The following is a 24,044-nucleotide window of genomic DNA, read 5'->3' on the forward strand; positions in this document are numbered from 1 at the left end:
ATGCTCAACTATGACCCTCTTCACCCTAATAGTCCTGTCCTGGGGGACCTCCCACCCCCAAAACCAGCTTCCAAGTGGGGATGTCAAGGCAGACCCTGTCTGTGGCAGGCCAAAGGTACTGGCAATGCAGGCAGCAGTGCTAAGGGGGCCTCCCTTTGTCGCATGGCCCCAGAGTGGGCATCCAGAGCCATGGGGCAGTCCCTGGCCTAGGACATGGTGATTTTGCTGGGGTGCTGGCTAGGGACAATGTGGGCTGAATGTCGGGGTGTCATGGGGCCACAGGCCCCCCCAACTTCTGTGTCCCATCCTTCGCTCCTCAGTGCCAGCTCGTTGGGGGTCCCTGGTGGCATTGACCCCGGGTGCCAGTGCCAGGTGCTGGAGGCGCTCCCAGCGCACCCTCCGGAGGAGTTGCCCCTCACCGCGCAGAGGGGAAACTGAGGCAGGACGCATCCCGGGGGGATCCCCTACTTCCCCCCTTCCCTCCCCGCCCCCGTTGCCGGCAGCCCCCCCTCGCCGCCGGCCCGGCCCCAGCGCCGCCAGCGGTATTTCCTCCCGGCCCGGGGCCGCGCCGCCCGCGGACCCTCCTCCGAAGGGAGTCGGTTTCCTGCCGCCGCCGCCCGGCACTCGGCGCTGGCTCCCGAGGAGCGGCCGCAGCCGGACATGGGCCCCCGCGCCGCACCGCTTCTGCCGCTGCTGCTGGCTCTGCTCGGCCGCCCGGGTGAGTGGGGCTGAGGGGGCACCGGGGACGGGGAGCACGACACGCCGCGGTGAGACACCGGGACGGGACCCCGGGGCGGCAGCGACGGCGGGACCCACCCGTGACTGCATTCCGGAGTGGCTTGAACGAGGGGGGTGCCTGAGTCTCCGGCGCGCCTCGGGAGGGCACCTCTGGACGGGATCCTCGGCTCGGCAGCGACGGCAGCAGCCACCCGTGACTCTGTCACGCCGATTCGAGTCCCTGGAGGGGTGCTGGGTCCTCAGACGAAGAGGTCCCGGTTGTGCCGGCGCGGGAGGTGTCACCCCCAGTAGAGAAGGTTTTGGGGTGGGAAGGGACGCACAGCACATCCCTGCTGCTCGCCAGGACCCCCAAATCCAGGCTGCGTCACTGGGACTCCAGAAGCATCTAAGGCACCAGTTGATGTACCCTGGTCGAGACAATGGCACCCAGCGTGGCAGGGGGGCTTCTGTGTCCCTCCGGTGCTATGGGGTGTGTGGGATGAACCAGGGACCAGGGGTATAGAATGGGAAAAACCGTGTAAAACTCCTCATGGGTCATGGGGACAGAGATTGGGGCTCATCCAGCGCCGGAGCAGTCAGGTTGGGAAGCATTAAAGCCACACCAAGGCTCCTGTGAAGCCACAGAGGGAATTTCAAGGAGGGTTGTGCCTGGGGACACCCTTGCTGTTTGGAGCTGGGGCACCTTGGGATGCGACCCACCAGTGGGGAACGGGAACTGGGAAGGCAGCTGCAGGCCAGGGCCAGCAGTACTGTATATCCTGGTTGGGTCAGTCTCTGCTGGCCACCACAGAGGCCAATGCTGGTGGGTGCTGCTGGGATGTCCCCAGTGCCAGATTTGGCACCCATTTGCTGCCTACTGTCACCCCTGGTCAGTGCCTGGTAGCTGTGCCAGGCAGTCCCTGTCTGGTGAGGCTGTGCCATATGAGTCACATCCCCTGTAGCTGTTCCATACAGTCCCCATCCTACAGAGATATACAGTAAGGTCTGTGTGCTGGGTAGCTGTCCCTGTCTGATAGCTGTGCCATAAGGTCCATGTCCTCCTTAGCTGTGCCATACAGTCCCCATCTTACACCTGTGCCACAAGGTCCATGTATTCCTTAGCTGTGCCATAGTCTCCATCTTACATCTGTGCCACAAAGTCTACGACCTCCTTAGCTGTGCCATACAGTCCCTTACAGCTGTGCCATAAGGTCCATTTCCTCCTTAGCTGTGCCATATGGTCTTTGTCTTACAGCTGTGCCATATGGGCCATGTCCCCTATAGCTGTGCCATACGGTCCCCATCCTATGGCTGTGCAATGTGGTCTCCATCGTATGTATATGTGCAATAATGTCTGTATCCTCTGTAACTGTGTGGTAGTCTCCATTCTATAGCTGTGCCATATGATCTGCCTCCTCTGTAGTTGTGCCAGAGAGGCCCTGTCCTCCCTATCTGTGATGTATTGTCTCTATACCACCTAGTGGTGCCATCTGGTCCCCGTCCTACACAGCTGTGGGATGTCATCTCTGCCCTGTAGCTGTACCATACAGTCTGTGTCCTTTGTAATTGCCCTGTACAGTCCCTGCACTAACATGGCTGTGCCAGACAGTCCCTGCACTAACATGGCTGTGCTGTATGGGCTGAGTCCTATGTAACTGTGTCATATGGTCCTCATCCTGAGTAGCTGTGGTACATGGTCCCTGTCCTGTTTAGCTGTGCTATATAGTCCCCATCCTACGTAGCTATTGCGTATCCTGACTGTCCTGCGTAGCTATGTAGTGCAGTTCTTGTCCTAACTGTGCCATGCGGTCCCTAGCCTGTGTAGCTGTGCCATACAGTCCCTGTCCTATGTAGCTGAGCTATACAGTCCCTGTTGGATGTGACTGTGCCTGTGTGGTCCTTGTCCTGTGTAACTGCCATGTAGACCATATCTTGTTCATCTGTGCCATACCATCCAAAACTATGCAGCAGTGCCATATGGACCCCTTCCTGAGTAACTGTACTGTATGGTCCCTGTCCTGCGTAGATGTGCTATATGTCCGGGTCCTGAGCAGCTGTGCTATAATGATCCCTGTCCTGCCTACCTGTGGCACACATACCATGTCTTATCCAGCTGCTGCCTCTCCCTTTCAGGGACCCATGGGCCTGGGGGTGCCTACAGTGGGCACAGTGCCAGGGGCTGGAGGTACCCATGGTAGATGCAGTGCCAGGGGGCCTCACAGGCACAGCAGCAGGGGACTTTATGCCTCCACTTCAGCAGCAGCTCCTGATGCTGCTTCACACGGGGCAAGCATGGTGCTGGGTCATCCTGTCCTGTCCCTGCTTTGTGCCTGGCTGACTTAGAGGGGCAGGGATGACATCGCCTGCGTCAGCTCCAAAGCACTGTCATAGCCCCCGATGCCACCTCCACATGGTTCAACAGCCAGTGCTGGCGCGGAGGGTGGCAGTATGAGGTCCATCCCAGGCTGAGACTGGCTGGCTTGTTGCACAAGTCCTGAGGTGGCCCAGCCGGATGCTGGGATGCTGGAGTGGCTCTGCCCATCCCATGGGGCATCCTGCACTGCCGGAGCCACCCCAGCCCTGCATCCCCAAGCTTGGCACCCCTGGGCGTCACTCTCTGTCTGGGACCTTTGATCTGCTCCCAGAAACCTAAGACCTAGAGGGGAGCCACAGTGGGACCGTCCCTGCTCCCTTGTCTCTGCCACACCAGAACAAGGCACAGGGCAGGCGGCTGGAAAAACATAAAGTGGATTTTCTTTCTTTCTTCCTTTTAATTTTTTTTTCCCTTTCCTGGAGTACAAAAATAACAGTGCCCTTATCTGATCGCCCCGGCGGCCCAGCTGAGCCCCCTTATCTGATCCTGACATAATACTGGAGCCTGCTGCTGCCTTCCCCAGGGACAGACGGTGCCTGACTGGCACTGCTGCCCTTCGTCCCCACTACTGGCATCCCTGCCCTGCGCCAGGAGTCAGCTCAGCCATAGCCCCCTGACCCTGCCTGACCTCCCCACGGGATGCTGTCGGAGGTGTGATGAGCTGCCCATCCTCTGCCCAGCAATGCTGGGGCCACGTGGCTGTGCCCGCTGCTGTCGGGTCATGAGTGGAGGGGAAGAGGGCCGTAGTCTGTGGCGCCCAGATAAGCAGCTGTTTATCTTCCTCCCGAGTGCTGCCGGCCATGTGGCTGCTGTGCTGAGGGGAGGAAGCGTCAGACAATAGGTGGGTCCATGGCAGCCTCACTGGGGGGGTCTGCACTATGCCCCTGGTGTCACAGCTACACCATCTCAGCAGTAAGACATGGGCCAGGGATGCTGTGATAGACTTGACAGCTGGAGTCACCAGGGGTGGGATGGGAAGAGATGGAATGGGAAGGGATGGAGCTCAATGGCCACCTCCAAAGCAAACACAGCGCCCCAGGCACCATTTCCCCGTGGGAAGCCCCCATCCATGGTCATGGGGCTCCGTCCTGCTCAGCTCCCTGCAGGACCAGGGGGTGCAGACAGGTCCCCAGGACGCCTCTCAGCCCAGGATCCAGTCTGAGCACAGCCTGACCACAGCAGAGTTGCCTAGGGCAGGGGAAACGTCGGAGGCAAACAGGGATTTACAGATGCAGGCCTTCAAACGGCTGTTTGCACTCAGGATTTCCCTTGGCTTGCTCGCGTGCCGCGCGGGGGGTTTGGGATGGGGCAAAGCTCACGCCTCGGCGCCTGCGGAGGATGAGCTTTACAGCCATTTCCATACCTGTGCTTCCCGCTTTCCTGCGGCATGGGGGATGCGGGGGGGCTTCCGCCACCGCCCCAGCCTTCAGGGCAGCCAGGCGCGAGTTTTGGCAGGCGGCGGTGCCGAGCCAGGACAGTGGATTTTTCCAGGCCGGATCCGAGGGTCATTAACGTGATCACGGCGGGGAACATCAGCGGCAGACGAGCCCCGAACAGACACGTAGCAGACTGTCCCGCGGGCGCTGTGCCGGCAACGGGGCCGTGGTGACGCCGGGGATGTGGGGGCAGCACCAGGGCTGGTGTTGCGATGCAGCCCCCGCCAGCGTGTTGTGTCACCCCACGTCCGTGCTACGGGAGCTGATGGTCTCTTGTTTTCCGCCCAGACCCCGGGAGAGCTGAGGGTTGTGACCTGCAGCCAGTGACTGCGGAGCCGCCCATTACCCTGTCCTATGCCACCAGCACGGTGCCACGGGGCTGTGTCAGCAGCAGCTCTTTGAGCACCGACCATGAAGTGCACATCCTCAACATCGAGTGGTCCAAGGTGAGAGAGTGGGGTGTCACCTCAGCACTTACCATGCCATCAGTGTCACTCCAGCACTGTCCCAGCTGAGCTATTGAAACTGTTTCAGGTTAACCTCTACCACGGTTGTATTCTAGTCCCAACACAACCATGGGTGACTCTGGCTTTAATCTTTAGAGACAACTTTTCTAAGAGCCCATGCTGTGGGGGCTGTCCTTGTGCTGGGTGTCCCAGGAACTGCTGTTTCCCTGGAGAGGTGGCCTGGTCGTAGTTCAGGAGCAGGACACAGCCATGGGCACCTGATGGAGACCTCCCTCCCAGGGAGGGAGAGATAGGAGGGATGGAGGGACAGGGGAAGGATGGAGGGAGGAATGGAGGGCACATCACTTGAAGGCTGCCAAGCAAGTAGAGATCTGACCATCAGTGTTGACACAGCCTACCAAGGGGTGATAACCACTTTGTGGGTGCTCTAGGCAGCTTTTGGGTGAAGATGAGGCTGGGGCTTCATCTCCAGCTGGTGCTGGTACTGGTTGACACTGTGGGTGGGTTTGCACCAGCACATGACTTTGCACGGCGGCCTCAGCAAACCCAGCACGCGATTTTGGCCCAGCCCCGGGCCACCCGGCGCCACACTCCCTCTCTGCCACCTCACAGCTCTTCCAGTTCTGCTTTTCAGGGGGAGGCAGGACCTGGGCAGGAGCCACTGGGGAGGGTGCATTTGGCAAAGGCCCCTAAGCCCCAGACTGGTGTGACCTGGTCCTGGCACCTCGGTGCATGAATAAGCGCCAGGGCTGGGGGTGCCCCGAGGCTGTCACCGGCGGCGGCAGGGGACACGCGCTGACGTCACGGCCGCGGCACCCAGCCCTGCGGCGCTCAGGGGGAGCCGGGCAGGGACACGGCTCCACTTATAGAAGAATTACTGGAAGCTGCTTTCTATAAGCAGATCCCCACGATGCGAAAAAAAATAACCTGAAAGGCGTCGTCGGGGCAGCGTGGAGGCTCCTGCCGCTCACACAGCCGAACAATGGAGCCTCGCAAAACACGAGGCAGGAAAACCAGCCGCCAGCTCCTCCCCGGCTGCCAGGGCCACCCAAGCACCCCAGCCACCCGCATTCGCCTTGGGGCCACTGCCAGGCCGGGGTGCCCACGGCCCCTGCCCACCAGTCTTGTGCTCTCTACTTGTGGCTGCCTCCATCTGCCTGGTCCCCGGCTGGCTCTCCCTGCCCGCTGCCTGCCTCAGCACTTTAAGAGCAGTGATTCAGGCAGCAGTTGCCAAACTTAGAGCCTGGTGTTTCGGCTTCCCCATCCAGATTTCCGGCTGGAGGCCACCAGGCAGCGCTGGCCACAGGGAGTGGTGTGTGCTACCACTGTGCCCCTGGCATTCTTGCACAGTGATATGGCCAGTCCCAAGCCTGGAGCAGCTGTGTTGTGCTGGGATAGGACTGGGAAACCCATGGGTGGATGTCCCAGTGCCCAGCATGGGGATTCCCTGTTCCAGTGTGGGAATGCTACTGTGCCTGTTGTGGGGATATGCAGTCCACAATGGGATAACACTCTGGGGTCCAGTGCAGAGTTTACCCAGTTTCAGACAAAAGGATGCCTTGTCCCCAAGGAGTGGGTACCTAGACCCCAGTATGGCAGTGGCCTGGACCCCAGAGTGTAGATACCATTGTCGCTGAGGTGGGAATGTCCTGGTCTCTTGCTTGGAGGAGCCAGGGGTTGTTTGCCCTGCAGTGCGGATACACATCCCCCAGCCTGCCCTTAAACCCAGCTGTGGCTGCTTCCTGCATGGCTCATGCTGGGGGCCAGCCCAAGGGCTCTCGCACCTGCCTCCAGGCAGGTGGGGTGGCCGCGGGGCAGCCAAGTATGTGACAGCATTTGGGGCTCAGGGTCACGGTGGTGACATTCTCCCCTTCTCCCCCCAGGACTCTATTTTCCCGCTGAAGGTGCTTGTCACGCCACCAGCTGGTGGCTGCACCCGCTCACCAGTGCTCGTCCTCCTGTGTGCCCGATGCTCAGCCACTGTCACCTCCCTGTGCCCGAATCTGATCATCCACACCGTGAGTGCCACAGCCCCACACCAAGAACCCAGGGACCCCAGGGAGCAGTAGGGCTGGGACCATCCCCCAAAACATTTGCAGAGCCATCTCTAGAGAAGACTGGTCTCCCTCTCCCTGGAGGCGATGCCGGTGGTGCCCTGGGGAGGAGGGGACATTCTTGGCCACTCCTGCTGGCACTGACATGGGGCTGGCTGGGCAGGGAATGACGCACAGGTCTGGAAAAAGCTCCCGTTTCCTCTGGCCGTCGGGAGGAAGGTCAGGGATGGGGTTTGGCTCCAGTGAGCTGAGCCGGGGCCGGGCGTTTGTTAGCAAAATAAACCTCCTGCTTTGTTTGTGGCTAATAATAAAGTGGGCTGAGCTCCCCGCGTGCCGCTGGCCGCCCACACTGCTCCCAGCCTGTGGCCCCAAAACCTCCCATTCATCTGGGGTGACCTCCAGCCACAATGGAGCTGGGGCTCCAGGGTTGCCCTCCTGGCTTTTCTTTACACCAACACCTTCCATGCCAGGGAAAGGCTTTCTACACTTTTCCCACACCAGCCCATGCCAGGAAGGGATGCATCTCATCCCCTACCCTGGCTCAGGCTGCTGCTTGCCCCACAGGATGCCCACCTTGACCAGGGGATGACCACAGCATTGGACCCTGAGCTGCCTGTGGCCACCAGTGAGGGGCAGCTGCTGGCCTGGGCTCGAGACACCTACAGGGGCATCACATCCTACAGTGAGCTGCGGGACCCCCGCTGGGTCGAGCTCCATCTGGGAGAAGGTTTGTGGGGCCAGGGCCTGGTACTGGTGGGCTGGAGTGGGTAACTATGTTCTTCCTGTTTTCAGAATGTGACAACCCACCAAGGTGGGCATGGTCCTGGGAGAGATGCTATGGGGACAGATGCCCCTGGTCCCCAGCATCTCCCCACCCACTGAATACAATCTGATGACCCTCCCACCTCTGCAGATGCCAGCAGTCCCCTGGATTGCATTCCCCAGGAGCACTTCAATGCCACACTGCATCTTGAGGCTGAGGTCTTCTTCTATGAGACGAAGGGTTGCTCACTTGGGGATGCCCAGAGCACCAGGGCTGCCCATATCATCCGGATGCAGCCAGAGCCCAGGTACTGTACAATGATGGTGGGACAGGTGGTGGGACTTGCTTGAAGATGCTCAGTAAGGGGTTGGGATGCCTCATATGCAGAGCCCCTCCACCCCAAGGTGGGTACATGACCAGCTGGTGTGGGATGCTGATGCTGAGGGAGGAATCTCATGGTTTTGCAGCTTCCTCATCAGAGAGGTGAACCTGTCCCTGAGCTGTCCTGAGAGAGAGATGAGCAACCAGATCCTCATCCTGCAGAGCCAGGCCAACCCCACCTGGTCCCTCTCTGTCAACAACTGCCACATTCAATTCTCGGTATGGCTGAGCAGGGCGTATGTGCATGTGTGTCCCCTCTCCAAGGGGGATCCCAGGTGCCCAAGAGATGCCAGTGTTGCGGGGAGCAAGGCATCTGTGGACATTGGGCACGGGCAGGTGGCAGTCTCCTCACTGAAAGCCCTCCCAAGGCAGACTAACCTAGAAGCTGTCCCTACCTTGAGCATCTCCAGTTGTCTTCATCCCCCTTTCCAGCACTGTCTCCCTTCCCTGTAGGTCTCTGGGAAGTACAGGATCACACACATGTCCTCGATGCTGCTCCCTGGGTCACTCCTGCCTGACACAGAGCATGGCCTTATTGCCAAAGCCTTGGAGATGAACTGCAGTACCATCGCCTCCTACTCCACCATCCCTGCCAGCACCCGCATCAGCCTGCAGATCCTGGACCATGGTGAGGAACCCAGGGCTGGGCAGGATGGAAGGGGTGAGGAGAGTCCCACCACTCCCACTCATCCCCTTCTCCATCTTCTCATACCACAGAGACAGTCAAGATGCCTGTGACACCCACCCTTACACCCCCCACCACCAACTCAATACCTAGCACACTGCTGCTCATGCTCCAGCCCTGGAAGTGCACAGATGAAACTATGGAGATTGTCATTGATAGGTCCCATCTGCAGGTGAGGGATGGTCAGGATGCTTGCCAGCATTGCCCAGGGGGGCCACATCTTGCTCCAGTTGCTCAGGGTGGGTGGCATGGGGCTGTTCCTAGCCAGTGGCTGAGAACTGAATACTTTTCTCCCAGCCCATCAAGGACTTGGTGAACATCACGCTGAGGGACATCAGCTGCCAGGCAGAGAAGAATGCTACTCACTTCATGCTGAGAACCCCCCTCAGCCACTGTGGCACCTCACTGGAGGACAGGGGCCATGCCAACAACGAGGTGAGGTGGGAGATGGTCAGGGCACTGTGACCACAGCCCCACTGAAGCCCCAGGGGGCTCCAGTCATGCCCAGTGAGCCTTCATCACTGAGACTGCCTTGCTTTTGCATGGCTGGAAATGTCCTGCTGCAGCCCAAGGCTGAGCCCTGATGCTGCACTTGGGTGCTGGAGAGATGGGAGATGGGTTCCCATCCCATCCCATCCCATCCCATCCCATCCCATCCCATCCCATCCCATCCCATCCCATGGTGGGACCTCCCCCATCCCATCCCAGTGGGAGCAACACACTCTGACAACAGGGACTATTAAAATGACTCAACCTTCCTCACCTTCTTGCAGCTTATCCTCAACCTGGCCCAGGGGGCAGCGCCGCGGAGCATGCGGGTAAGAGCTGGGTTTCCCAGCGGGCCCAGGGGTGCAAAAGGGTGCCAATGCCACTGCTGGCTGGGTGCTGGGCACCGGGTGGTGGCCTCAGCACTGTTCCTGCCGGCAGGTGGCCTTCAAGTGCAAGATCCCACGGGAGCTCTTCCTGCGCCTCTTCCCTACGGACGACTTCGAGAGGCCACAGACTGAGCTGGAGGTCAATAAGGAGTCCTTTGTACAGGTACTGCTGCTAGCTTGGTGCCCGGGCTGGGGGACTTCAGTCGTCCTGGGCTGGTGACCCTAACAATGTTTGTTCCTCCCTGCTGTGGCAGGCATCTATGCGGTGGGAGGACCACCCAGCTGACCTGCAGCTGAAGGAGTGCTGGCTGGTAGTGCCAGGGCGGGAGCCGGTGCTGCTGGTGCAGGGCGGGGAGGCACGCAGTGCAGGGGTGGCTGTGCTGGAGGGGCCCCCCAGCAGCCACGGCAGGAAGATCTGGCGCTTCTGCTTCACTTATGCCGTCCCCGAGGATGGGCGTGTCCCCTTCTCTGCCACCCTCAAGTGCAAGGCTGGCTTGCAGGTCTGTATGAGTAGCCCCCAACCCTGTGATGCCACCACTGTGCTGGCCCCTACCATAGGCAGTGGCAGCCTGGTGGGTTTGTCCTGCTGCCAGGTGGTAAAGCCTGGCCAGGAGCATCATCCCTGGTCCCCAGACAGCCTGGGGGCTCCCAGCCCTGTCCTGCTCCTGGGGTGCAGGTCTTCCCCCTCTCACCCAGCATCCACCTCCACAGAACAACACCATCTTTGAGAAGGTCCTGGAGGTGACAGTGAAGGACAGCTGGCGGCCACCCAACAGTAAGTTTGAGACAGGGGAGTGGGCTAGGTCAGGAATGGGGGTGGGAAGGGGCTATCTCCAACATAGTGGTGCTGATGGCCTCATCCTGCTGCAGACCGTGGGCTGGGGCTGGCCGCTGTTCTGGGTATCACCTTTGGCGCCTTCCTCATCGGGGCACTCCTCACTGCTGGGCTCTGGTACATCTACTCCCACACTCGTGAGTACCCACTGCTGCTGGGAACCTCCATGGTGGGATGGTGTGGGCTACATGCATGTCCCTTGCTGGGCTGCCAGTATCCTCCCCTGGTTCAAAATCGAGCTGCTGTGTTGCTGTCATCTGTACAGCTCTCCTGGCAATGCCACTGGCAAATAACTCCTTTGGAGTGGTCACAGCTTCCCAAGGTCCCCCTGCTGTCTTGAGGTCCCTCCTGCCACCTGCTTTCTGGAGCCACCATGGTGCCCTGTGCCTATCTCCCTCCCAGGGGCTCAGGAGTTGGCTGGGGAGCAATGTGGGAGGGTTTGTGGGGGGGGCTGGAAGGTCCTGTGGGGATGAGCCACGGCCATCACTGGCCACCCTGAGTCTGGTTTCCCTTTGGTGTTTCTCCCCCTGGCACTATGTCGTGAGTCAGGTCCCATCTCCAAACTGCAGCCGGTTTCCAGCACGGCACCGGCCTCGGAGAGCAGCAGCACCAACCACAGCATCGGCAGCACCCAGAGCACCCCCTGCTCCACCAGCAGCATGGCCTGACCACCCTGGCCCCACCCCGAGCCCACCCAGCCCCCAACTGCTGGACTTGGGGACCCAGCCTGACCCAATTAAGCTGTCTTTTTGCCCCAAGTCTCAGGCCAAGCCCGGAGGGGGCCTCCGTTACTCATTCAGTGAATGCTTTGGCCCTCCAAGGGCAGCCCATACCAGGGGTGGAGGCACCCTGCGACCCCACTGGGGAACCTTGCTGCTGGGTGCACCAGGAAGGTGGAGAGAGCAGCTATTGCTAAAGCCCCCCTCAAGGCTCCCCATCAAATGGGGAGGGGGGGGGCACAAATGTAGGTGCCCCCAGGACATGTCCCAGTACTGGGGATGACCTCTGTAACTCTCCTGCATCCCTCCAGGAAGGCAGCGAGCACCACTGGGAGCAGCAAGAAGTTTATTGGGGGGGTGGGAGGTGCAGGGCTGCTGCCCCTACTGCGGGGCAATGGGCAGACCCCACCCCCCACCCCAATTCCCCATCCAAGTTACAAACTCTTATTAATAATAATAAAAATCTCTCCTATGTTAAATTAGTCGTGTCCTGATGCTGAGCCTCACCGTGGCTTGAGGCTCCCACCTACCACCCCCCCAAAACCACCCACCCACACCGGGCACCAGGACCCCGACACAGCCTGGGGCAGCACCCCACAGCCCAGGAGCTACACAGTCAGTCTCACCAAGGTGGGCTGGGGGCTGGGAATGTTCCCCCCATGGCCAGTATTACCATGGGGGGGCACAGGCAAAAGGCACTAGGGTGAAAAAGGCCAAGCTGGGATGGGCTTGGGGATCCTGTATGTCCCCCATGGCCGCCCCCGAACATCGTCAGGGACAAAAACAGTGCTTCAAGTAAAAAGAGGTGCAAAAGGAGTCATCCACCCCCAGCTACTGAGAGAGTGCAGGGTCAAGCAGCCGGAGGACCCCCCCCACCAAGTGCAGGCTGCCAGTGACCAGGACATGAACAGCAGCTGCCTTCTGCAGCAGCACAGCTCCGCTGCTGGCAGCAGGGTGGGTGTGAGCCCCCATGGCAGGGGGTGCTGCCAGGTAGGGATCCCGGCCTTGGGCCACCCACCGCAGCGCCTGGGCCAGGCAGGGGAAGACGAGAGCTGGGGAATTGAGGGGTGGTGGGGCTGGGGTGACCAGGAGCAGGGTCCCTCGAGCAGGGGCCGGCTGCAGCAGCCCCCCTGCCTGCAGGGAAGTTGAAAACCAGGGGTCTGATGTCCCCTTCTCCTCCAGCAACCGGGTCCAGGTCCTCTGGTTCTCCAGGCAGCGAGTCAGGGCACTTTCCAGTGTCACATTGAAGTTTTGCTGGTCTGAGAAGGATAGAGATGGGGCTCAGAGATGAGAGGAGGTAGGGAGAGGTTAGGGATGATCCCAGTTCTCCAGCACTCACCTGCATTGTTGGCCACTGACACCTCAGTGAAGTTGGGGCAGAAGACAGCATAGTCAAAGTGGCAGGGCTGTGGGGAGAGGGAGGGTTGGTGCTGTGGAAGCCCTCAGAACCCACCCGTGGAATTTCCACTGTGACCAATCCCACACCAGTGGGGTTACAAGGGTCCAGGGAGGGGGTGATCCAAGTCTCCTCTGCACCTGTGGCTGCAAGACCCTTGGAGAGGGGTCACTGAGGTGGGATAGAACTAGGGACAGCAGTGTGGACAGAACGTGCAAGCCATCAGCTCCACCTCATGACTCCTCACACCCACAGCAAAGCAGGTCTCCACACAGGCAGAGAACCCAGGCATCTGAGCACACTGACACCCAATGTACTCCCCAAAACCTCACCACCAGCAGCTTGAGCAATGCCGCTGTGTCCCGGTCCCCCGTGGCATTGAAGAGCAGCACACGCACCTCGGAGCCACTGTGGGGAGAAAGGGCAGGTGGCCCATGCCCCACAAGGACTCCCAGCACCACCACTGCCACTGTGCTCCCCCACCATGTGCCCGTTTGTGTCCTTGCTTACTCATGGGGCTTGCCCTGGTTGAGGGCGGCTTGGCGGAACCAGCGGACGCAGGCCTGGATGCTGCTGGTGGTGTGGGCTCCGTCCAGGTACCATGTCACGGGGCCATGGGGCAGTACTTGGGTCCGGCCCAGCCACACCGTTTCCCGCAGGCCTGAGTGGGGCACAGGGCATGGCTGGAACCCTCTCTCCAGCACCAGGACCCCCACAAGGCAGGCAGCCAGGCTGTGCCCTCCAGCACAAGCAGCACTGGCCAGGGGCCCCATGTGATCCCCACCAAAGCCCTGTGACATAGTAGAGGGGTGGTCCCAGCGTGGCTATACTGCACCTTGGACCATGGCATCAGTGGGCTGAAAAGTGGGTGCCAGCGGCACTGGTCTTCCCACCAGCTCAGTGCCTGGTGCCACCTCCATCAGCTCCCCGAGACCTGGGTGTGGACAGGCACTCTGCTGAGACCCTCAGGGCCACAGTGGGATCCCCCACACCCATCCCTGTCCCCCTGCCTTACCCTGGTAGCCGCGGCGCTGCAGCCACATCCGCGCCAGCTGCAAGGCCAGAGCAGCATTGGAGCGCTGGTGGGCACCTGCCAGCCCCAGCTCCAATGGCTGATGGTCCTTCTCAAAGGCATCCAGCTCGGGGCAGAGGTAGAGAGGACACTGCAGAAAGAGGTGGCTGAGTGCCCCCCCTCACCACAGAGTACCCCACATCCAGCCCCCCTGCCACTCAACTCACCTTCAGCTCCTGGGCTCGATCCCTCAGCACCTCCAATGGCCGCTCGGGCTGTGCCACTGTGAACGCTGGTACACCGGGCTGCAAAGTACAGGGGTGCTCAGGACCACGGGGAGCACACCCTGAACACACAAAAGCCAGGGCAAGGACCAGCTTTCCCCACCTTAAAAATGCCCCCCTTCTGCCAGGCGATCTTCTCCATGGTGTCCCCGAGGATGCTGGTGTGGTCGATGCCCAGGGAAGAGACTCCGCACACCACCGGCGCTCTAGGGACATAGCATGCCAGTGTCCCTGCTGTCCCCCTGCTGCAAGGACACCAGGCCCTGGTAGACCCAGAGGATGGATTTGTCTCCACCAGCTCCTACCTGATGATGTTAGTGCAGTCGTAGGCACCACCAATGCCAACCTCCACCACTGCCAGGTCCACCTGGGGACATGGGGACACCAGATCCATCACAGGACCACCAGCCATGTGTCTCCATGGATTCAAGGATGTGGGTGGCACCAAGTCCCTGCCACCACCTCTCCAAACACATGACTGAACGTGCATCCCATGGACAGAAACCATCCACTTGGCACAGGTTACAGCCATGACAGACTGACCTTTGCACGTTCAGCTCCAAAAGAGGGCTGGACCACATGTTCCACACCCTGTTTGATGTCCCCACCAATCTGAACACTCATCACAAACTGGAGGTCACCACCACCACCTACCTTCTCCTGCAGGAAGACATGGAAGGCCATGATGGTGAGGAAGCGGAAATACGGTGGCATGCTGGGATGTGCTGGATCCTGACGGGCAGAGCAAATGTAAGGGGATGGCATGAGGGTGTCCACAACCAGCAGTGGCACGCATGGCCCCAGGAGGGGTCCCACAAGCCCCAGGGGCCCCACCTTGGTCTCCTCTAGGCGGTTGTAGACAAGCCAGAAGTACTTGCTGAAGAGCTCCTGGCTGATGGGCTGCCCATTGATGCGGATCCGTTCACGCACCTGCACCAGGTGAGGGGAGCTGGAGGGGCAGGTAGAGCCATGAGGCATGGTCAGGCATAGTGCCACCGCCCCCCCCAAACACTCCTGGCTCCCCCTGCCCACCTGAAAAAGCCTGTCTTCAGCCCATAGTTGCGAAGGATGCACTCGGTGAAGGCGCATGCCGAGCCCTGGGGAGATGGCAGCATTAAATCGTCCCCAAACCCTCCTGGTACCACCTGCCTGAGATGCCAGAGGCCCCCCAAAACCCTCCTGGCACCACCTGCCTGCCTCACCTTGCCCTTCGTCCCCGAGACGTGGATGATGTTCAGTTGATCCAGGTCCTCAACCTGCCGGGGGTCAACCACTCCATGAGACCCCTGTGGCAGCCAGTGCTGAGTGCAGCAGCGCTGCTACTAGGATGGAGGGGAATGGGGATGGGGACATCTTCCCCTCACCTTCAGCCCACTCCTCTCCAGAAACTCCTTCACGGCTTCCAGCTGTGTCTGGGGGTCACCGCGCTCCCGCTTCACCTGCTCCAGGAAGTTGGCATTGGTCTGAAGGGTGTTGAGGGTCCGGATGGCATCCTGGAAAGACCCCCGCCAAGGAGTGGTCAGCATGGTGCCCACCACCATGGCCTCAAGAGCTGTGCCCACTGCCCTGGTGGCCAGTTGGCCTCATGCCCAATGCATTCTGACCCCCCAAACAGACTCGGTCCTCTCAGCAGTGCCTGCCTCCACTCATGCTGGCAGCACCTCCGCCATGGCACAGCAGGGATGTGCTGGCAGCACCAGAGCCCATCTCAGGGGCACCACAGGGACAGACTAATCCACAGGAGCAGCCCAGTCTCCCTCACTGGCCCTTGGCCTCATGGGGCAGGCATGGGGCATCACAGCACCCAGCCCTGCTCCAGCAGGATAAGGCTGCGCAAGCAGGCAGTGCTCCAGTGCCTGCACCCCACCCCGCTGGGATTTAATCTGGATCAGAAACGAAGTGACAGCTGCACGTGCCTGGAGCACATGCGACAGCCTGGGTGTGCTGCCACAGCCCCTGCCAGAGGGCACAGTGTCACCGAACTCAGGCTGCAGTCCTGGCAGCAGCACTGACATGTGCAGAACCGGGGACCTGGCACGGGCCAGTGCCATATCCCCAAGAGTGGGGACACCCGACCTCAGCAGACAGACCCCATCCCAGCAGACAGTGGCGTGGGCACCGGTGGGACTTCTAGCTCCGGTGAGCGCAGGGCAGGGGCTGGACAGCTCCCGTCTCTCAGGGTCTATCTGCACGGGGTCTGCTATCGTCCCCACGACGCCTGGAAGACACGTGGGCTCGGGACACCCCAGCCTCTGCCCGGGATGCGCCACAGTTGTCGGATCGGCTTCTGCTGCAGGCCGTGGTCACCCCGGGGCAGCCACCGGGGAACAGAGGCTTGCGGCATGACGGTCGGACATGGGAAAGAAAGGAGCTACGGAGACAGCGACTGGCACGGCCCGGGGCTGTGGGAGAGGGGCCACCCCGCATAGTACCGGAGCCTCTGTGCCATCCCGGCCCCGTAACCCGACACCGAAGTTCTGGGGATGATCGGTGCTGGGGAGCCCCGGGGTCCAGCGCGCAGCCCAGCGGGGTGCAGCCAGGTGGCCCACCGCCGCGGCCCGGCCCTCCCCCCGTGCGCACCCTCCTCCCCCCCGCTGCAGCGCTCGGTGCCAGGTCGCGCTCCGTGCGCTGCCGTTACCTGATAGTCCATGGCGAGGGCGCGCGCAGGGCGCGTGCTGAACCGGCGCCCGGCAACGGCCCGAAGCGCCCCGCGAAACGCGCGCAGACCCCACGTTACCATCCCGCCGCGCCGCGCGCCTCCCGCCGGGAGCTCGCGCGTCTGCCGCCGGAGGCGGGACCGTCCCGCCCCGCCCCCCGGCCTGCCGCCATCTTTGGGACGGGCAGCGCGTCTCCACATCGGAGGGGGCGACATATTGGCAAGGGGCGGTGAGGGAGAGGGGCGGCCGGGTAGAGACCTTTAGTCCGCCTGCCCAGCCGCCTCCGGGGCGCAGCACTCGGCCCACGCTGGCTGGAGGTTCCTCAGGGCTCATCTCTGCGGCCCCGGCCTGACACGGGGACTGCGCTGGGTTCCCTCCCGGACCCGGACCCCGCATCGCCCTCAGCCGGTGCCACGGCAGCAGCCGGGCTGCCCCCAACGGCCTCCTCTGCCCCCACGGCCTCCCTCCTGTGCTCATGCTTCTGGTGCCGCTGTGTTCATGCAGAACCGCAGTGACTCTCCCTCCCGTTAACGACGCAGAGGCAGGCAGAGCCACAAACACCCCGGAGGGAAGTTAACAATGAACCCAAACCTGCCGTCGGGAATGCCGGAGGTGCCGTTTTACAGCACTCCAGCTGCTTTGTCCGTTGCAATGACACAAGGTTAAATCCGGCTGTTTGGAAACAGGATGGTGTTTATTCACCAGCAAAAATCATCTGGAGTATGGATTGCAACCAGCTCTATTTTTAACAAAGAAATCAAGTGTCCTCAACCTCAACCTGATGCTGTTTCGGAGCCCCATACGAAGAGAGATTTACCTTGTAGAGGTCCTGCGTCATCCTTTCTGTCCCAAGAACGACTCCACACTGCTTCCTCTCTCAAGACCTCATGCTACTGGTGTAGCTTTTGTTGTTAACTCAGTTAACGGGCAACCTATCAAATGCCAAAGGTTATCACTCACTGCGTGATTCACATATTAGTTCTTGGAAAGGTTTGGAATCTGTGGGGCTCACTGAGATGTCCCATGGCAGCTGACAGCCGTGGAAGGTGTTCAGCGAGTGGCTCCACTGTGGCAGGCTGCGAAGGAGCGCTTGCTCTGAATGGGTCAACCCCACAAGCTCTGGCTGGCACTGATGGCTGTGAAGGGGCACTGGCTCTGTATGGGTTGGCTTCACAGGTTTTAGCGCTGCAGGCTGGGAAGGAGCATTTGCTCTGTATGAGTTAGCCCTGCAAGCTCTGGCAGGTGTGCACACCATCACAGTGCATCAGGCTGTTGGCTGCACCCAGGGAAAGCAGTGGTCTTCTGCTCAAAACTTCTTTCAAAGTCTTCTGTTCTGTGGTCAAGACACACAAAGACCTCCAGGGCAGAGGAGTGAAAACAGGAGGATTTAAAGAATCACCCCAGCACTGCCACACCATTGTAAAATCCCTGCAGGCAGCGGATGGCAGGTCTCACCCCACTCACAGCTCCCTTCCCCACCCAACTCCTGATGCAGCTGGCACTGTGGGGAAGGCAGCAGGCTTGGGTGTGTCCAACCAGACTCCTAATTGCGGTTTGCAGAGAAGAAAGCGCAGCTGCTGCATACTGTTGCATGGTGTAGGTACTGAGATGTCTTTCTTTGAGGTCCCTCTCTGGTGGCATCCAGCTTTAGATGACCCTGCTGCTGTTCCATTCTATTAGTTATTTTTATGAGGAGACCTACAGTAAAGAGACTTTAATACACCTCCCCAGGCACACAGCTGGTGCCAGCTGAGCTGCCACATGATGAGACAGAAGAGCTCTGTTAAAGCCAGCAGGCATTTCACCTTGAAGAAAGACTCATCTCAGATGGAAAGACCTCACTGGAGAAGCCCTTGCTCAAAACACCTTGTCAAAGAAACTCAGTCTGGTTGGTGTGGCTGGGTGCCTGCCCCCAGCACCTGCACGGTAGGATCAGGCACTCCAGCATGGACTATTGTGAGTAGACAGCATGTTTTTGAGGTCTGAGGGCATGGTGTCCAACCAGAAGAAGTCGTGGTCCAGTGCCTCGTTGCCTTAGAGACAACCCCCAAGCACAGGCTACAACAGATTCCTACATGTAGTATTCTGTTCCTTCAGACTTGGAGCAGACAGCATCCTGTCTGCTCAAAACCGAGGACATGACTCTGCCCTCCCAAAGGAGGTCTTGCAAGGCCAAATTTACCCTCTTCTCTGTATGAGTAAGGTGAGAGCTGTGCTTACACCAAGCAGCAAGGAAAGCTCAGTGTCCCACTGTACACTTGGCTCCCAGGAGACAAATAACATTTGCAGGAGCTTCCCCAGCCTCCCTGCCAGCAGCTGGCACTCTTCAGTGCCATGAATGTGCAGCAGCCAATGCACAAGGCAGGGAAGAGGCTTAGGGGTGCCCAGTCCCAGTCTCAGACCCTGCCCACACCACTGCTTCACACCTCTCCCATGCTCCACATCTTGCCCACACTCCTGCCCTCACTTCTGGTGTGATGGATCTGCAGAGCTGGCTCATAAGGGCAAGCTGGTGCTGCTCTGTGATCCCCTGCATGAAGGGGCTGTGGGTCCACATCTCTACCATGATGCAGCCTGTGCTCCAGAGGTCAATGGGGGGACCATAGTTCTGATCCCCTGTGAGATGCTGTGTTAGTCACCCAGGGGAAAAAGAAGGGCAGTGAAGTTTATCTGGAGCAACGGGAGGGGCAGAGAAGTGGGCAGACCCCATCAGGTCCTACTAAGCAGCAGCTCTGGTGCCCAATACCACAGCATCACCACCTGGTTGGGGTAGTGGTTCATCTGGCTGTTCCTAGCCTGGCTGAAAGGTCAAGCCAGCCCAAAGTCTGCCAGCTTCAGGACCCCATCCTGTGTCATCAGGATATTTGCAGGTTTCAGGTTTCAATGCAGGTGTGTACAAGGACACACGTCGAAAGGTTAGGCTGTATTGGGTTTGGCTGAGATGGAGTTAGTTCTCCCTGTAGCATCTTTCATGTGCTGTGTTTTGCAGTGGTAGCCTTTGCTTTCACTTTTTGCCCCATTAAACTGCTTCTATCTTGACCCATGGGCCTCTTGTTATATTTTTCCCTCTCCCCTGTCCATCTATAAAGGGGAGTGATAGATCAGCTTTGGTGGGCATCTGGCCCCCAGCCAGGGCCAAACCACCACATAGGCCATTAAGGTACTGTGGTAGTTTCAGGCTATGCCTTTCCCTGTGTGACTGGTGCCAGCAAAGCTTTCAGATGTGGAGGACAAGGAAAGATTTCCCTCCAGCCTGTGCTAAGACACCCACAAAGCCACAGAGAACAGGCTGACCTCAGGGCACAGTACAGATCTGGACCATTACCTTGTTTCTGTGGATGTAGTGAAGTCTATTCAATAACAGCTGCATGACCTTCTTAATCTGCCAGTGTGAACTTGATGTGAGCATTTCTGAGGAGGCCAGCCAGGTCATGCTCACAGAAGTCAAGCACAAGGCAGATACTGCTCTTGCAGTGGCTGTATGGAGAGGCTCCAGGAGAAGCAAGGAGGGACTGTCAGTGAAGGACTCTGAACCCTACCACAGCTCCTCCCCAGTTCCAGCCAACCTGTTGCTCAGTGTTCCCTAAAAAGCTTGGGACACAAAAACACAGCCTGCAGGCCTCAAAAGCCTTTGTAAAAACACACAACTTGTAACAGGGGAATGGGAGATGAGCATTGGAGCAGTGGTGTCAGGCAGGTAAGGAAAAGGCATGGAAATTTTGGAAAGCTTCATTTTGTATTAGTCTGTGCACATAATAGCTGTAGGGTTCATGCCCTGCAAGCTGTGGCTGGTAAGTGCACACACCGCTAGCTGCCAGCCCAGCACCATCGCTGATTGCATCAGCGATAGAGGAGGCACCTGCAGAGATAGCCCCAGGAAAAACACAGGGAGAACTTGTCCACTGGAACATTAGAATGTGAGGTTTGCTGCAGCCTCAAAGAGCAGTTATAAAAACGGATTGATCGGGATCAAAGTGATTTAAAACTCCACTGGCAATTTAAAGTCAGTAAGAGGAAACCTCAAATGAAGCAATCGATTCCACCCTTGTTCCTAGAGCAGACAGGAAAACATTATTTACAAGAAGGGCTGATTTTAATCAGATGTAACCAGCAAAACCTGCTGATCAGCAACTCCAACCAGAGAAAGAGGGCTAAGCCCCACAGAAACACACCACTCTCTTCTGCCAGCCAGGAGGGTTCTGCTAGGTGAGGTCCTGGCTGTGCGTTTACAAGGTAAAAAGGGAGAAGCTTCAAGTTTGAGAAGAGCAAATGCAACATTTCTGCTTTACTGGAACTTGAGGTCAAGGTAGATTTGCATGAAAACTTGAATTCAAACCACACACAAAACTCACACACGTACAAGAATATTTACCTTGGGTATCCCAGACGCGCCATCACAACTGGTTTGATCAAACAAAGAGCTAAAAATTAACTTGATGATGTTTCTACTCCTACCTGTTCAGACAGTAATCTTTATACAGCAGAGTACTGGAGTAACTTCCAGTTCCTGGTCTTAGGCCAGAGATTTCTACCAGTTTGTGACTGGACATTTAAAAACAAACATTATCATGGGATTCCTGCTGCTTTCATTTTTTGTTTAACTGAAATTCACTTGTTTAACATCTTTCAGGGAAGAAATTGTTCCTCATGTCCAACCTGATGCAACTTCAGGCCATTTCTTCTTGTCCTATTGCTTGTAACTAGGCAGAAGAGATCAACTCCCAGCTGGCTACAACCCCCTTTTCAAGATGTTTCCCCTCACCCAACTTTTCTCTAGGCTAAACAACCCCAGTTCCCTGAGCCACTCCTCCTACCACTTGTGCTCTAGACCCTTCACCAACTTTGTTTCCTTTTTTTGGACACACTCTGGCACCTCAATGTCTTTTGTGGAGTGAGGGCCCCAAAACTGAACCCAGTATTCAAGGTGCAGCCTCATCAGTGCCAAGTACTGAGGGACAATCACTTCTGTAGTCCTGCAGGGCTATACTATTGCTGATCCTTCCTGAGAATCTTTCATTTGAGGACACAGTACAACAAATAACTTCTCCAAACACCCAGAAAGCAATGTCTGGGTGCACTAATTCCCCAGTCTGCTGAGAGTTTGGCATCTAAGCTTCACAGTTTGATTTCCTCCTTTTCTTAGCTTTAAGAGGCAAAGTGGCACAGTTAAGAGTCTAGAGCTGCTGCTGTTCAGGAGCTGCTTGGTCTGTGAAGAGGGATTACAAGTCCAGCAATATGTAGGTTTTCACAGCCTCGAGCCATTTGGAAAGCAATGGGAGAATTTTTAATGCCTTTCATCTAAGCAAAACACTTTTGTTTGTGCATTCCAAGGGCTGTGTAAATATTTACAGAGTGAGAACACAATCATGGCAAGGACTGCTGTGGTGAACAGGAAAGTGATCACTGAGTGCCAGAGTGTATCAGTTACCACTGGATCCTTCAGCCAGCATGTGGAGCCGCTCACTCAGCCGTGTTTGTCTCAGAGGGTCAAACAAAGAGCTTTGATTCCTACTGCACTTCAGTAAACTCCCTGAATGCATATGTACTGAGGATCCAGATACATACAACCATAAAACCCCAAATCAAGTGGTACTGTGCTGAGAGCTCTCCCTTACCTTGTCCTGTTCCATATCCACACAGCATGAGGAAAGGGCCTAATTTTTGAGAACTGGCGAGAATAAGGGGCTCTGGAGTCCACCCTGGAAAAGGTAGCAGATGAGCATGGAGATCATGGAAGGACATCATAAGGGGTTTCTCCTAGTTCTCCAGGAAATCCCTCACTCCCTTCATCACCTCACCAGGGGTTGCCCCACCATATTCGTGGCCAAGTCACGCTCTAGAGCCGAAGTAAAATCAAATCAAGACTTGGGAAATGCAGGTTAACATAGCTCATGTTTCAATCTACGGCTGTCCCATCTCTGAGTGCCAGGACGCCCCTGCCTGACAAGCCCCCTTTGGCTGCCGCTTCCCTGGCCTCCTAGGCTCCCGGGGTCCCACATGTCAGCGTTCCCCCTCACCTCTGGGGCCGCCCTCTTTCCCACACCCCGGGCCCGCTGTCCCCACGGCCCGCGCAGGTCGGACCCGAAGGCGCCCCCGCAGTAAGCCGAGAAGCTGCAGCGCCCGCAGGTCCCAGGCGGCAGCCGCCAGCAGCAGCGACAGCACCGGGGCCAGCGCCGCCGATGCGGGGCCATGGCGGCCACTCGCTCTGGCACGGCCCGCACTACAGCTCCCGGTGTGCCCCGCACCTCCCCAGCCTCCTGCTCCGTTTATGCTTCTGCACCGAGTGCAGCAGCCCAAGTTCTTGCTCCGTAGCGAGTGCTGGCATGTAACTTCCACACCAGCCTGGGTTTGCAGTCAGACCTCCAGACCGCTCAGAAAGCTGTGGTCGGCTCCAGTCTCTCGGAGCTCCAGGCACTGGTGGGACTCAGCTGATGGGGAACTGACCCCGGCCAGGGCAATGCCAGCAGCAGGCCCGCTCCCGAACCGCCGAACAGACAACGCTGCGCCCTCTCCGCCGCCGGCGCCTTGGACCCGCGGGCTCTAGGACCCGGCGAGCGGCGCGGGCCGGGGCTCGCGGCCTGCGCCCTGTTCTGCTGTCAGCGGCCCCGGTGCAGCCGAGGGGGCGAGGGCGGGAGAGTCGCGGCGCAGCCCCGGCCGCCTGGTCCGCGTCAGCAGGGAAGCGCCCGAGCCGACGGGAGCGTGGGGGCGCCGCGGCGGGAGGCGTCTCGATGCCCTTCTCAGGTGCGCCGGGCAGCTTCACCGCCAGCTGCTGCTGGTGCCCGGCGCCTCTGAGAGCCCTCTGGTAACTACCCGGCTCGGGAGCGTCCGAGAGAAGCGGGCGCTCGGCCGGCGGTGTGGCCGCTCGGAACCACCGCGGCTCCGGGCGCGCGGGCGGCGGGCGGGCCGCGGGCGCGGTGGTGCCGGACGGCCCCTCGGTTGGGCTGCCTGAGGGGGCAGTGAGGCCGCTTGGTGCCGAAGCCGCCGGCCTGGGAGGGGCGGATGAGGGGTATGTTCTTCTCATCCTTTCGCAGTGGCCTGCCCGACCTGATGGTGACCCTGAACCATGAGAAAAAAAAACGCCTTCAGAGATCGGTCTTAAATAAACCAACAAACAGAAAGTCTCTGAAGAACTCCGAAGTCACCTCCGAATGAGGTCCGGGTCAACCTCCCACCCTTGATAAGGCCACATTTTCTTTCGTTGACGTCTCTGTTCTCTATGTGTTCATTGCACTTCTGTCTCTGTACGGATAGGCTTGGGCAGGTATTCGCAGCGGCATTAAGGTCTTGTCCATGGGAAAAGAAAGTCTTGTCCTTTGACTGAAGAACTCAAACCTGTCCTAAGGACTGTGGTTTAATGGTGCCACTGGGAATGGAGAGTTTTTAAGCAAG

General features: G+C 58.8%; 3 protein-coding genes across 4 annotated transcripts in view; 2 read left to right on the forward strand and 1 right to left on the reverse strand.

Moving 5' to 3' along the window:
* The first annotated feature begins 616 nt into the window (after window positions 1-616).
* On the forward strand, window positions 617-11,785 carry ENG (endoglin). The gene is made up of 15 exons (XM_068155678.1): window positions 617-718; window positions 4,816-4,973; window positions 6,878-7,012; window positions 7,613-7,775; window positions 7,962-8,118; window positions 8,279-8,411; window positions 8,646-8,820; window positions 8,910-9,049; window positions 9,175-9,312; window positions 9,651-9,695; window positions 9,805-9,915; window positions 10,007-10,252; window positions 10,464-10,527; window positions 10,623-10,724; window positions 11,137-11,785. The coding sequence occupies exons 1-15, from the start codon at window positions 661-663 to the stop codon at window positions 11,253-11,255; spliced, it is 1,944 nt and encodes a 647-aa protein (XP_068011779.1). The 5' UTR covers window positions 617-660; the 3' UTR covers window positions 11,256-11,785.
* FPGS (folylpolyglutamate synthase) lies at window positions 11,636-18,140 on the reverse strand. Of its 2 annotated transcripts, none has more exons than XM_068155677.1 (15): window positions 17,473-18,140; window positions 15,363-15,491; window positions 15,201-15,254; window positions 15,031-15,095; window positions 14,833-14,947; window positions 14,653-14,730; window positions 14,304-14,365; window positions 14,102-14,204; window positions 13,942-14,019; window positions 13,718-13,865; window positions 13,538-13,636; window positions 13,213-13,363; window positions 13,035-13,110; window positions 12,646-12,712; window positions 11,636-12,565 (listed from the first exon to the last, which is right to left on the reverse strand). In XM_068155677.1, the coding sequence occupies exons 1-15, from the start codon at window positions 17,491-17,493 to the stop codon at window positions 12,138-12,140; spliced, it is 1,674 nt and encodes a 557-aa protein (XP_068011778.1). In that variant the 5' UTR covers window positions 17,494-18,140; the 3' UTR covers window positions 11,636-12,137. The 2 variants fall into 2 exon arrangements, with proteins under 2 accessions (XP_068011778.1, XP_068011777.1); XM_068155676.1 differs by lacking the exon at window positions 17,473-18,140 and adding an exon at window positions 16,637-16,772.
* A 5,330-nt stretch (window positions 18,141-23,470) lies between these two features.
* Window positions 23,471-24,044, forward strand: part of GARNL3 (GTPase activating Rap/RanGAP domain like 3) — a 46,179-nt gene continuing 45,605 nt past the window's right edge. Inside the window, exon 1 of the mRNA XM_068155674.1 lies at window positions 23,471-23,808. Within this exon, the coding sequence (XP_068011775.1) occupies window positions 23,804-23,808 (5 nt within the window). The 5' untranslated portion in view covers window positions 23,471-23,803. The remainder of the gene's footprint in view (window positions 23,809-24,044) is intronic.

Source organism: Melanerpes formicivorus, unplaced genomic scaffold (genome assembly GCF_026170545.1).
Source record: "Melanerpes formicivorus ecotype bairdi unplaced genomic scaffold, bMelFor1.0.p_v2 SCAF_33, whole genome shotgun sequence".
In the NCBI taxonomy this organism is placed as follows: Eukaryota; Metazoa; Chordata; class Aves; order Piciformes; family Picidae; genus Melanerpes; species Melanerpes formicivorus.

Bases quoted from the DNA above. Each gene is read 5' to 3' on its own strand.
- ENG (XM_068155678.1), top strand. From the start codon at position 661: ATGGGCCCCCGCGCCGCACCGCTTCTGCCGCTGCTGCTGGCTCTGCTC. The intron at 8,119-8,278 runs GTACTGTACAAT...ATGGTTTTGCAG, and splicing joins CGGATGCAGCCAGAGCCCAG to CTTCCTCATCAGAGAGGTGA. The intron at 8,412-8,645 runs GTATGGCTGAGC...CCTTCCCTGTAG, and splicing joins ACTGCCACATTCAATTCTCG to GTCTCTGGGAAGTACAGGAT.
- FPGS (XM_068155676.1), bottom strand. From the start codon at position 16,738: ATGGTAACGTGGGGTCTGCGCGCGTTTCGCGGGGCGCTTCGGGCCGTT. The intron at 14,205-14,303 runs GTAGGAGCTGGT...CTATGTCCCTAG, and splicing joins GACTGCACTAACATCATCAG to AGCGCCGGTGGTGTGCGGAG. The intron at 13,866-13,941 runs GTGAGTTGAGTG...CTCTTTCTGCAG, and splicing joins ATCGAGCCCAGGAGCTGAAG to TGTCCTCTCTACCTCTGCCC.